This window comes from Toxorhynchites rutilus, chromosome 2 (assembly GCF_029784135.1).
Source record: "Toxorhynchites rutilus septentrionalis strain SRP chromosome 2, ASM2978413v1, whole genome shotgun sequence".
NCBI lineage: Eukaryota > Metazoa > Arthropoda > Insecta > Diptera > Culicidae > Toxorhynchites > Toxorhynchites rutilus.
Window position 1 is genome coordinate 195,497,777 of NC_073745.1, and position 13,262 is coordinate 195,511,038.

The 13,262-nt window shown below is 40.1% G+C and overlaps 1 protein-coding gene and 1 pseudogene across 3 annotated transcripts in view; one reads left to right on the forward strand and one right to left on the reverse strand.

Moving 5' to 3' along the window:
* Positions 1 to 1,010: 1,010 nt before the first annotated feature.
* Positions 1,011 to 3,804, reverse strand: LOC129766572 (acetyl-CoA acetyltransferase, mitochondrial-like; annotated as a pseudogene).
* LOC129764520 (calsyntenin-1) overlaps positions 3,797 to 13,262 on the forward strand; it is a 186,990-nt gene continuing 177,524 nt past the window's right edge. Inside the window, exons 1-2 of one of the 3 annotated variants that reach the window (XM_055763691.1) lie at positions 3,797 to 3,924; positions 5,244 to 5,572. In XM_055763691.1, coding sequence (XP_055619666.1) covers positions 5,452 to 5,572 — 121 coding nt within the window. In that variant the 5' untranslated portion in view covers positions 3,797 to 3,924; positions 5,244 to 5,451. Of the gene's footprint in view, positions 3,925 to 4,796; positions 4,976 to 5,003; positions 5,185 to 5,243; positions 5,573 to 13,262 lie in introns of those variants that run through there. The other 2 variants (XM_055763693.1, XM_055763692.1) reach the window with 2 other exon arrangements.

Genomic DNA, 13,262 nt, shown 5'->3' on the forward strand with positions numbered 1-13,262 from the left:
CTCTTCGGATGCTCTCGAAAAAATTCGTTATGCATACAAGAATGTTGGCTCGGACTATCATGGATACTGGTATCGGAATGACCAAAGCCGATCTGATCAATTGGCGATCTAACGTACAAATCTACACCTAGGCGGCGCTGCGGTGAAAGTGATGATGGTTTTAAATTTTGCCATGTGAGCTTATGGAAGGTTTGTAGTTCTTTCCATAAATTACAATGTCATAATCATAAAAGATTATTTGATTGCGATGAGTTTGTAAGAAATTTAATTCTGCGCAATTTTATATATAACATGTTATTTATTTACCTCTTTCAGTAGTGAAAACTATAAAAATGTTGACAATGGTTGAATCAAAGAAGGAAATTTGAGAGCACAATCAAACACAAGTAGAAAAATGTACGATTCCTGCATGTGAGAACTACCTTGGAAAGCCCGGAAGTAAAATATACGTGATGTGCCTTAGAGTTTTAGGTTACATTAGCATCACTTTCTTAGTTAAAAAACAAAATCCAGATGTCTCATTGGTCGTTTACGTATTGCGTTAGATCGCCAATAAGCTTGGCACGATTACCAACTCCGAAACGAAAGCGTTTATGTAAACTTTGCAAGCCGGAGCCGACATGTGTGTCTCAAATGATTCCGACGGATCGCCACCCTGTTATATGTGCATCGCACACAGTTCATTATTATCTGAATCAATCTTGTCAACATTCGAGAAAGGCCGTGTTTTTAAATGATTCTCCATAGCTGTAAGAACGCGAGAGAAAAACAAAAAAACCAATGTTATTTATTATATGGATATATTTTTTTTTCAAATTTTATCAAAAATAAATCAGCTTCACGAGGCACTTAGGTGCACATTCTTTTAATGTTTTTTTTCTTTACAAAAAGTTGATAACAAAAACCTAATAAATGCACTTTTGTCTTGATCAATCCCTGATTCCATAAGACACATACTCTGTGGTATATAAAACTTGGAAGCAATTTCTATTACACTATCCAACTAAACCTTACAGTTTTTCAATCAGGATGAAACAAGCGCCACCACCTTCATTGCAGATCGATGCACAGTCTGGCCAGTCTTGAGATTGTACGCCAAATGAGTGACCAAACAAGCAGCCGACATTCCGATAGGATGATTGGCGACTGCGACAACCAAGAAGGCATCGTTAAAATTCCCACATGGCGACATCCTCTTTAAAAATACCGGTCTGCTGGAGTAATTTAGGAATTGCTAGCAGGCGCTATTCGGAAATATTTTTTGGATCGATTTCGGCATCAGCAAATCCAATAATGCGAGCCAATAATTTGCACTTGAGCTTTTCGGCCACTTCAGCTGTCATAAAAATCGTAGCCGAAGTACCATTATTCAGAGTAGATGCATTTCCAGCGGTAACGTTTTCACTCTCACCTGAAATACTGTAGCCAATTGACTGAATTTGTAGAGATTAATTCGTTTATATCACTCATCTCTGCTAACAACAGAGATGCCGCGCTTGCCGCGATGCCGCGGCTTGCCGCGCTTTCCAGGGATTGTCACAGGCGTTTTTTCTGCATCAAAAATTTTTCCGCGTAGTTCCCCATGTGGAATTTGTTGTAAACATCAATCAGTCCGTAGAACACAATACCGTCCTGTATGGTGCATTCGATATTGACTCCATTCCTCCCGCCGGTACAACATCTTGTTGGCCCAGCATCAACGCTTGCGCTCCCAGCATACTGCTTTTTATTCCGGATGAGCACACTTTATTAACAGTTGTGCAGATTGTGCTTTTTTGAAGCCTGGTGAAAGTGACCGCTTGCCTAACAGGAACCTGGCCCAATCCAGCAGCGCTCACATTACCCATACAAACTTCCTGTATGTCTCCTCTTGTTTTTGTTTTGGTTCCACAGTTGTCTGACTGCTGCGATGAAAGTTCGACATTCGAAATTCACCGCCCTTCAGGATTTGAGGCGAACGGGTAGAATGCAAAATTTTCGAACTCGTTCGGATTGTGAAATCCAATCAATCCAATTGGCGATCTAACGTACAAATCTACACCTAGGCGGCGCTGCGGTGAAAGTGATGATGGTTTTAAATTTTGCCATGTGAGCTTATGGAAGGTTTGTAGTTCTTTCCATAAATTACAATGTTATAATCATAAAAGATTATTTGATTGTGATGAGTTTGTAAGAAATTTAATTCTGCGCATTTTTATATATAACATGTTTTTTTCTTATCTCTTTCAGTAGTTAAAATAGTGTAAATATCGACGATGGTTGAATCAAAGACGGAAATTCGAGAGCACCATTAAAAACAAGTAGAAAAATGCATGGTTCTTGCATGTGAGAACTACCTTGGAAAGTCCGGAAGTAAAACATACGTGATTTGTTTTTCAATTTTAGGTTACCTTATCATCATTTTCTTAGTTCAAAAACAGAATCCAGATGCCTCACCGATCGTTTACGTTTTGCGTTAGATCGCCAATCGCCGATCGTGAACCGGAATGAGGGTGATTGACGCATTTACGTTGGATTTACAACAAGATGGCGCAGCGAGTAAAATGAGAATGTTTTTTTTTTTTTTTTGAATGAAATTCGTTCAAATTTTCTAGACAAATCAGAATTTATCTTCAAATTTCCCGGTTTCATGTATACTTTCCACGCTGAAAAGGTTAGAAAATCATCATTTTACAATGTGCTATGTATATTACAAGGAATGGCTTGTTGTAAGTATTGTAACTTTAATTTTTTTTCAACTAAGTAAACGATGAATAGGGTGTTTTGCGCCAAAAAATACTGCAAATTCTTCTCGTATCGACTCCTACATAATCAATGATATCAGCCAATTTGATATGATATCGATTTCATAGCAATTATCCATAGTATCAATAACTGGTATGCATTATCAAACTTAAAATTTTCGAAGATTATCTATGACTTTGGTCAAATCGCGTGTTGAAACCAACGTAAATATACAAAACTCCAACATTCTTACCATATACTGACGACATTCAATGGCTGAAATGAATCTAAATTGAAATAAAATGAATAATCACCACCGAATCTTGCTTTTTAGTGCGTAAAATAAACAAACAGCCTCACTTTTGTGGTTCTTAGTTCTAATGTAGATGTCACATGAGCTGATTCAGCTTTGCGTAAATTCATCAATAAGTTCTAAAACCACTTGCCGTTTTTGTTCTTGTATTGGTTTCACAGTTGTCTAACTGCAACGATGAAAGTTCGAAATTCGAAATTCATCGCCTGTTTGGATTTGAGGCGAACGGGTAGAATGCAAAATATTCGAACTCAATCGGATTGTGAAATCCAATCGCCGATCTTGTACCGGAATAGGGTTAAGCTCGTCAATGTGGAATCGCGCGGCGTGATTACCACATCTCCACACCTCAATTAGATTTAAGTTGAACGAATCCCAGAATTCTAAATAACGATCTGTTCGGGTAATTCTATCTCGATCTAATTTCGGAGTATGGGTGAATATTTCTGAAGTGCGAACGAAATCTAGAAGGTGTCCTTTCGTGTAGAACCTTCTTCGCGCTTCAGTTGGGTAATTTATTGGCAGAATAGTGGCCCAACACTCATAGTGACGTCTGATGCGGGTTCAACCTTTATCGTCTTCAGATAAAACGATACGAGTGACAAACGATCAGAACGATACATATTCTCACCTGTTCTGTTTTAAAGTGACGTTATGATGTTATCTCGTAAATCGCCACGGAAGAGTGCGATGGCCATCACCATCGAGTGTTGAAGAAGCGTAGGAGTGAGCGGTAAGGAAGCTGTTGATGGTGTGTGAGCAGCCATTATTGCATTTCTCCTCTTCGGTTGGTTGTCTTTCCTTTCAATCGATTCCGACGAGTTTGTCCGTACGGTTTATTCCGTGTATTTCGCTAACCAGAAGGAGGCAAAAATCTCTTTTAATCGGTTTGTACAACCACGAATCATATCGAAATTCGGCTAGTATCATAATAGTACACGGCAAAAGTACGAATTGATACTAGTTTGCGGAGAAAACGCGCTGAAAAAAGTGAAATTTCGCATTTTTTTTTTTCTTGTGTGTTGGAAACAAATTTTCTGCCTTTTCCGCAGTTCGCTGTTTAAGGCTTCACACGCATACAAACAAGTCCGCACTGCATGAGCAGCCCCCGTATTGAAACCTGAATCTTGTGGCCGCGAACGTTGTGTATATTATGCGGGAGAGTGAAAACAAGTGTTGGTGTTACTCACTCATTGCTCTGGTTTCACCTTGTTTTTCCCTCGAAGTGGACGACGAATCTGAGTGGCCGCGAAAACCTGTTCCTGTTCCTTTTTTTTTCTCGCTCCGCTGTGGGCATTTGCATGAAAATTTTCGCAAAGCTTCTATTCCCAAATATTTTACATTTGAAATTGTACCGCTAAAATGGGATATTCATCGCAATAAAGAAGGAATTCCGGCGCCTCAGTGTTGGTTCATTTTCAGTTTCTATCAAACAGTAGAGAAAATACAAGCTTCCAGAGTATATAAAACAACAATACTGTGCTTGTCCGTTTGTTATCACAACTAATCGATGCTCAATTAATTCATGCGGCCAATTTCTATTCGTTGGCAACACTGTTAGTTTCCTAGTTGGAAATCCTTCATTCAGGCTCTCAACTCGGTTCGCGTGTGAATCCAACTTTGGCAGCCAGCCGTTCTTATTCAGACCCTTTCTCGCATTCTCGTTTCTCAAAAAAGTTACATCACACTTGTAATAGTCTGTCTGATTTTAATACCACTGCAATGAGTGTACTCCTCTCCTATCTCCGAAACCAGTTGAGTGAGAGATAATGCTGTTGTCCTCGCCGCCGAGTCTTTTTTTTGCTTGGTTGCTTGCTTGCGTACAACGATGTATCGATGAAATGAGAAAATATCGCCATCGCATCCAACGGGAATAAACAGTGCACACACAGTCAGTGATGAGGTGTGAAGAATGTCCGCAGAGCGAATATCCAGCAAGTGGGAAAGATACTAGAATAACTTTTTTTTTTCGAGTGTTTCGTTTCGTTTAACTTCTGCGCTCCGTGGTGGTTGTTATGGAGCTGTCGAGATAAAACTCATTTTGCATAGTGCTATTAATTTGTGCTCAATGAGTCAATGTCAAATGTGTTGAATCGTTGAAGAATATTATTCTGTTTATCGCTCGCAAAACAAAGAAAGTGCTTTTTGTACGTTTCAGTCCGTGTTTTTCGTTTGAATGTTTTTCAGTGTTTCCCTTCTCTTACAGGATTAGATCCGGGGAAAAGTATGTTATCCTAGATAATCCTGTTTTTCGTGAAGATTAAGTAACTCATCCATGCAGCAGTTGGGAAATTAGTCATCGTCATAGTATAGAGCTTGTGGACTAGAGAAACGGTGTCGGTAATCTGCAGCAGTTAACTTTTCTGCGTGGTGAAAAAAAGAGCGATTTGCTGCTGAGAAGTGAAGAAGTGAAAATGGTGCCGATGAAAAGGATTTATCTTGCCATACTTATTATGGTGGTGAGCAGCAGTTTTCACAGCAACCAGGTGAAAGGAGATAAATACGAGGACGAGGATGACTACTATGACTCCAGAGGTGAGTGTTTACTCGAGATTGATGCGAAATTCTCTATAACAAGAATAAACAGTGTAGCTTGATGTCCTAGCTGCTTTACTTGCTTTTCCCTATTTCCACAAGCTATTAGTGGAATAATCTAGAAGATGGGTAAACTCCAACATGTTTGTTCAATTACTGTTGGACTCGAGGGATTTTCATTAGTAAAATCCTTCCCTCGGCAACACGCCAAAAAACTAAACGTTACCAACAGAGCATCGTGACAACATCAACAACAACTGTTCACTTTTTTTCTCCCATAGGCCCATCCCATGGGTCCCTGGATTCATATGCAGATAATGGCTCCGAATTCACGGATGGGACGGTTCGATTTTGGCTCTGCGTCAAAATTTCATTTTGTCAAAAACGAACCGTGCCAAAATCGAGCGAGTTGTACATCATACATACAAAGACAATGCTATAAAGGTTCTTGCAATGGTATTGCTAGCAAAATTATCTTAGTTTGCAGGGAAATTATAAAATAGTTGTGATCAAATGGAGAATGAAAAGATATTTCTTCCTAATGAAGTCACACATAGTTTACCGGGTCACACAAGACCCGGCAAACTTCGTTCCGCCCAAAATTTGTTTTTTGTTATCAATACCTTCAAACATTCACGTTTTCTTACTAAGCACAAGTTCATGATTCCAATCGCAGAACTGTTCATTGATTGATATTCTAATCGACCCCGTTAAATTTACCTTTTACTAAAAAATTCCTAGTACTTCTACCAAAACTCACCATTATAATATCAGACTATTTTCAGACTCAATTCTCGTTCAAGATTTTTGAACCACTTGCAAATAACATGTTTCTCCGTTGCATGGAATAATTTTTTTTATCCAAAAATATATATTTTTATTAAGGCTCATAGGGCGTCAGCCTAACGGGGCCGGGAGTTCAATATTTCAACAATGTTTGCCTTACAACTATGTTGGTAATATGTTGGTAAAACCGGTAACTCGCGGTTGGCTCGAGGTTAGTATTACAAGTGTTTTCGTAATTGTGATGTTGCTGTATCCAATGCTCTGTACATGTGCCCGACACGGGATACTTCCTATTGGGATGCAGCTGACCATTAATCAGCAACGCCCTCTAGTATGTACCCCATATCTAGCGTGGTGCGTCTTCTTGACTCGAGGAATCCAGGATAGAATGATCACTAGCCGGCGCAAACATCAGTTCGTGTAGAGTTGTCATGAGCGGTACAACCTTTGGCTCTTGTTGAATCATCAGTGGACTGCACAACCTTCGGCCCGTGTATCTGTAAAGAGTGTGTGTATGTATTGCCGCGACTAAGTAAAAGTTTATAGATCGGATAGGAGGGATATGAAACAGGGACACAACGAAGGAAGAATCATTCAACGTTGACATCGGCGTTTCTGAGGAACAGGTATAGATGAAGCAGAAGATCAGGATCACGGCTACCAAAGATATCCCGGACGGGGATATCCGATTGTCTGCCTTTTGCTCTCATTGCTCTAGAGAGCTGAGAGCGAGCAGCATGGAACCGGATACACGACCAGACAACATGCTCGATGTCGTGGTAGCCATCGCCACAATCACAAAGATTGTTTGCTGCGAGCCCAATAGAGCCCATAGAGATGCGCGTTTAGGTTGTAGTGATTGGACATGAGCCGAGATATCACGCGAATGAAATCACGACCTACATTCAATCCCTTAAACCAAGCACTAGGGATAATCGTGTGTAACCAACGACCGAACTCATCTTCACTCCACATGCGCTGCCAACTTACGAGCGTGTCCTGACGAGGAATGTGAAAAAATCATTATAAGCAATTTGCCTTTCAAAAAGTGTGTCTTCTGAAGTGCCCACCTTAGCTAGCGAGTCCGCTCTCTCATTCCCCGGAACCGAGCAATGAGAGGGAACCCATGCTAAGGTAATCTTGAATAATTTTCCGACCAGAACACTCAATAGATGCCTTATTCTTGTTAGGAAATAAGATGAGCGTTTATCAACTTTCATTGAGCGGATTGCCTCTATTGAGCTGAGACTGTCTAAAAAAATAAAACAATGTATAATAAAATAATAGTATATCGCATCCAGTTCAGCGGCATACACAGAACAAGGTTCTCTGAGTTTGAAAGAGGCACTGGAATTTTCATTGAAGATGCCGAAGCCAGTGGACCCGTTTATGAATGAACCGTCAGTAAAGAACATTCTATCAGATCTAACTTTCCCATATTTTTTCCGAAAATATCGACGGAATAACATTGGAGCGTAGATGAGCTGGGGTTCCATGGATTTTTTGTCGCATGGACAGATCAAAAATGACAGAGGAATTGCAAAAGTATGGGAAGCAAACTTGATTGGAGATGCCTGGTGAAGGGTGCACGTCGTGGGTAAGATACCTTGACTGAGGAGTCAGTTGGAGTAGATTTTCGAAGTTATCAATCACCAATGGATTCGTGATCTTGCAACTTGCAAAGAAATCTGTAGGATAATTCTGTGAACCGAAGAGTAAGCGGGGGTACTCCTGCCAAGACTTCGAGACCATGGAATAAATAATAAATAATATATTTTTCATTTGTATGACAGCCCACCCTAAGAGAGGGGGGAGGAGTGTCGAACCATCATAGAAATATTTATTGCATCCTAAAACCTCCACATGCCAAATTTGGTTTCGTTTGCTTCATTAGTTTCTTGAATCATGCGGGAATGTATGCTTAATTTGTATGGCAGCCCCCCTTCCCTCTCAGAGAGACGGGAGGAGTGTCTGTTCGCCATAGAAACGTTTTGTGTCCCCTAAAACCTTCGCATGCCAAATTTGGTATTTTCTTGATTAGTTTTCGAGTCATGAAATTTGATTTTCATTTGTATGGCAGTTCCCCCTTAGAAACGGGTTGGATTGTCTAACCACCGTGAAAACATTTATGGTGCCGTAGAACCTCCATATACCTAATTTGGTTTCATTTGCTTGATTAATTGTCGAGTAATGCAGAAATTTTTGTTTCATTTGTATGGCAGCCCCCCCTTAGAGAGGGGGTTGGAGTGTCTAATTACCATAGAATCATTTCTTGCAACCTAAAACCTCCATATGCCTAATTTGGTTTCATTTGCTTGATTAGTTCTCGAGTAATGCAGAAATTTGTGTTTCATTTGTATGGCAGCCCCTCCTTAGAGAGGGGGGAGGGGTCTCAAACTATTATGAAAACCTTCCCCGGGCCCAAAAACCCCTACATACCAATTTTCATGTCAATCGGTTCAGTAGCTTCCGAGTCCATAAGACTCAGACACACAGACAGCAGACAGACAGACAAACAGAAATCCATTTTTATATATATAGATATCGAGAGAGGTTCATAAATTTCATTGTTTTAGATAGTTAAATGTTTAAGAACTACAACTACAGAACTAGTATGAAATTTAATTTCAAATCTACATCTGGATTTTCTTCTGAAAAATGACTGGAAAATCATGGAATTTTTCTCTCGGATTTTGAGTTGACACTCGGAACTACGGAGACCTCTAATACGTTTCACTAAAAAACGTTATTTTAAAATATCCAACTCAATGATTGTACAATCTGCTAAAGGTGACTTATTCCTATTCTTTCAGACTAATTTACTAATGTTGAATTCGAAAACTTCAGAACACTTGTCAATAAATATCCAGCGGATTGCTTTAGCCATATCTGTGAGTAGATGACTAGGAATCGCCAGGCTTGGCTGATGACGTTTAGCTGGCGCATTTCTAGCTGTCGCATTTCTAAGGTTTGCATTCCAATAAGTGCACAGTTCTTTTCATAGGAAGATAAGTTAATTAGGTTAATGGGATTATCCCAAGGTTGATCATGTACAGAATTTCTCAAGAAATATTTCTGAATTTATTCGATACACTGAACATTTAAAGTGTGATATGGAGCCCAGACATGTACTGCGTATTCCAGAACGCTGTGGTCCAACGCAAAATACAAATATTGGGTTGGGGAAATAGAAATGTCGTATTTCTGATCGAAATTTGACGCTTTATTTAACATACTTAAATTTATCCAATTTGAGTCAAATATGCGCCGTTTTGTTCGCAAACTTGTTGCCATTTAGAAGGCAATTTAATTGTCCCCCCTCCTTATTTGCAAAAAACTCAAACAGCCAGTTTTCGCAAGCCTCTTTTCAGGCCAACTTTCACCAAGAGCGTTTTGCATGGATGATAATCACTTGGAGTCAGGTCCGGACTATACGGTGGGTTCAATAGGACATCCCATCCGAGCTCCCGTAGCTTCTGGCGGGTCATCAAAGATGTGTGAGGCCGAGCGTTGTCCTGGTGGAAAACAACACCATTCCTATTGATTATTTCTGGCCGCTTCTGGTCAATCGCCTGCTTCAAACGGTCAAGCTGCTCACAGTAGAGAACCGAGTTGAGGGTCTGGCCATAGTTGAACAGCTCATAATGGATGATTCCCTTCCAATCCCACCAAACACACAGCAAAACCTTCCTGGCCTGACGTCCGGGCTTGTCGATGGTTTGGGCCGGTCACATGCCGGTCTACTTGGATGATTTCAACGATTTTGTCGGTTTCCACGACGGTTGACCTTCCAGTACGGGGTGTATCTTCGACAGCCATTACACCAGAACGAAATCGATCAAACCAACGCTGTGCTGTGCGAATCGTTACAGTATCGGGTCCATAAACTACACGAATTTTTTCGGCCACCTTCGTTACAGTTTTACCTCGCAGGTAGTAAAAACGTAAAATATGGCGAATTTCTTATTTGGCGGACTCCATCTTTGACGCGCTATCCGCGTTGACGGCATCGAGCTTCGTATTACGAAATGGGGGAGTAGGCATGACAATATGGAGTTGCAGAAGAAATGAACACACTTTTTAAATAAAAATTATGAATTAACATTATTTTTTCCAAATCAAATTAGTACTCTATGTAAATGAAAATCACTTCTGTTTGCAAGTAGGTAGAAAATATCATACAAAAATTGTGTCTAAAGATAATTTTATATTATAATGGTAAATTTTGGTGAGAATATCTGGAAATTCATAGAAAATAGTTTAAATTAGGGTCAGAACAACGTACTTCTAGTAGGTATGTAACACCAAGAAAGAAAATTTCATACCAATTTTACTAATTTAAAACTGCCTTAGGGCCGACTAATCTGATAGAGAAAAGTTGGCCTCATACAAACTAATGTCGTATCCAGATGTCGACACCATTCCGCCGTCAACGCGAATAACTTGAGACTAAAAACAGGAAGTGGGTTATATCTTTGGTATAACCGCAAAGGTGACGTAGGACTATCGTTGATTTAGAGATCATTTGTTTGAAGTTGAATCTGAATTCATTCTGAATGAATGAATATTTGGAGAACTTCGAAAACGAGAGCGTTACGTTGGAGGCACAAGGTTTTATGCATCCAATATTGGATACGGAAATATCCTACTGATGGGGAAGAATAATCTTCAAAAGCTATCCTAAAATCACAAAACCAAATGAATTTGGTCACAGTGTTACATGGATAGAAAACATTAAAATAAACTCTTTCACATGAATGTAATTTTAAATTCCCAGAGGAACTGGCAGATTATTTTCAGTAACGATTAGATATTTCCACATTTTCCTCGCAATTTTTGCAATACAAGTCTAAAAATGAGGTACAAACGCTGCGATAACGCCTTTGATTAACGCATATTGCTTAATCAAAGGCGTTATCGCAGCAAATGGTTAACAACATTTTGCCTAATCATCAAATGGTATGCGTAGAAATTCAGTGAGCACAAGATATGAAGACATATCCTTAAATGCAATAATGGATAACCGAGCCAAAACGTTGTGTTCGTACCAGCTTTTGTAATTCATGTTAGGAAAACACTTTTCGGAGTGCGAAAAAAAAAATACGGGTTTGGAATGCCAATTTCCCCACGCTCCTTGGATTTAAAGTCTGTGTTAGGGAACACACTTTGGTGAGAACACAAGCCCCCATACTTTCATGTATTTGCAATGCCGATTTCCCCCAGGCTGCTTGGTTTTGATGGTTGTGTTAGGGAAACTGTAGATCGGGCCAATCAAAATGAGTCAGTTGGGGCGTTTAGATAACGCTTAATATTTTACAGTTATTCAATTGTTTATCTAATGAAAAATAATATTTTATTAATTGCGATAGAAGCGTAGAAATATTCCCTATCAATTGATGGAAACATCTTTCCGATCCAGTAAGAAATGTTCGAGTTATAAGCATTCGGAGTCTTTCATTTTTTGCTGCATGTGCTGTTTAGGTTTTCATTTTACCCCCCATATACTCCGGTTAGACGTAGTCCCACGTCAAAAGGAGATAAGTGCAACCTGATCAACTATCGCGGGATAACCAGCCTTTCTGCCGCATCTAAGCTATTTGAGATGATCGTGAACAATGTTGTCTTTTTCGAAGTGAAGAGTTTTATGCCAGGACGCTCGGTAAGCACAAATCTTCTAGAGTTCTCATCGTTTTGTGTCAACCGCCTTGAAGAGAGAGCCCAAGTTGATGCTATTTATACCGACATAAAACCGCTTTCGACCGAATTGACCACCGTATCCTGTTGAGTAAACTATCTCGTCTTGGTGCTTCTAAAGGATTCATCTACTGGCTGAGGTCATACCTTTCTAGAAGGATACTCCGTGTTAAGCTAAGTCTCACACTCCATATCCGTTTGCTGTTTGTTCGGGAGTTGCACAAGGCAGCAATCTAGGGCCACTGCTGTTCGCAATATTTTTCAACAATGTGTCGCTTATTCTCGCATCCGGCGGTGTATCGATCTACGCAGACGATTTGAAAATCTATCTGGCTATCAAAACTCTCGAGGATTGCCTTCGGTTGCAGAGCTTGCTTAACCAGTTCGTATGTTGGTGGCGGCTGAACAAACTTACCATCAGCATTACCAAGTGTGTGATCATGAGTTTTTATCTAAAAAGACAGCCAATTATATTCGAGTACATGATTGATGATATCATCTTGGAGAGAGTAAGTCAGGTCAACGATCTGGGTGTAGCGCTCGACCCTAAACTCACCTTCGACTCACACCGCTCTGCGCTGATTTGTAAAGCTAATCGTCAGCTTGGGTTCATTTCAAGAATATCTAGGGACTTCGGGCCGATTGCCCGAAGTAACCAGACGAAGGAAAGTCGCGTCCAAGTTCCGTTATCGGTTACCGCGTGATTGTTGTTTTTTTTGCCGCTGAAGAGTTCATTTCGCTATCTGGATAGTGAGTGAAGTGCCCTGCCTGCAAGTGGATAGAGGCTTTCATCCTCGGAAAGCCAAGCATTGGTTTTTGTTTTGTCGCTGCTTCGCCGACATTGGAGATTTCGCCGAGTCATCGTGCCAACAGTGACAGTGCGGGTAAGCTTTCACCGACGACTGTGTGTAGTGGTGTCGTAGGCACATTCCCACCACCAACGAGCTTTCAGCACGCTCCCGTTCATCTGCACTGGAGTGCGTTCATAGGTGAATAAGATTGAATATAGTGAGAGAAAATATTTATTAATTATAAGTTTTTTTTTTGTTTGTTTTTGTGAATTATTATTATTGTGAAATATTATTTTAAAAAAATACTTAGAATATAAGTGCCAATTTTAAAATGGCAGAGGGTGGGGGACCTTCGGATATGGAGGTCTCTGACCCTAGTTCCCTCCTAAGTGATAAAAAAAAGTCACTCAAACGCGTAC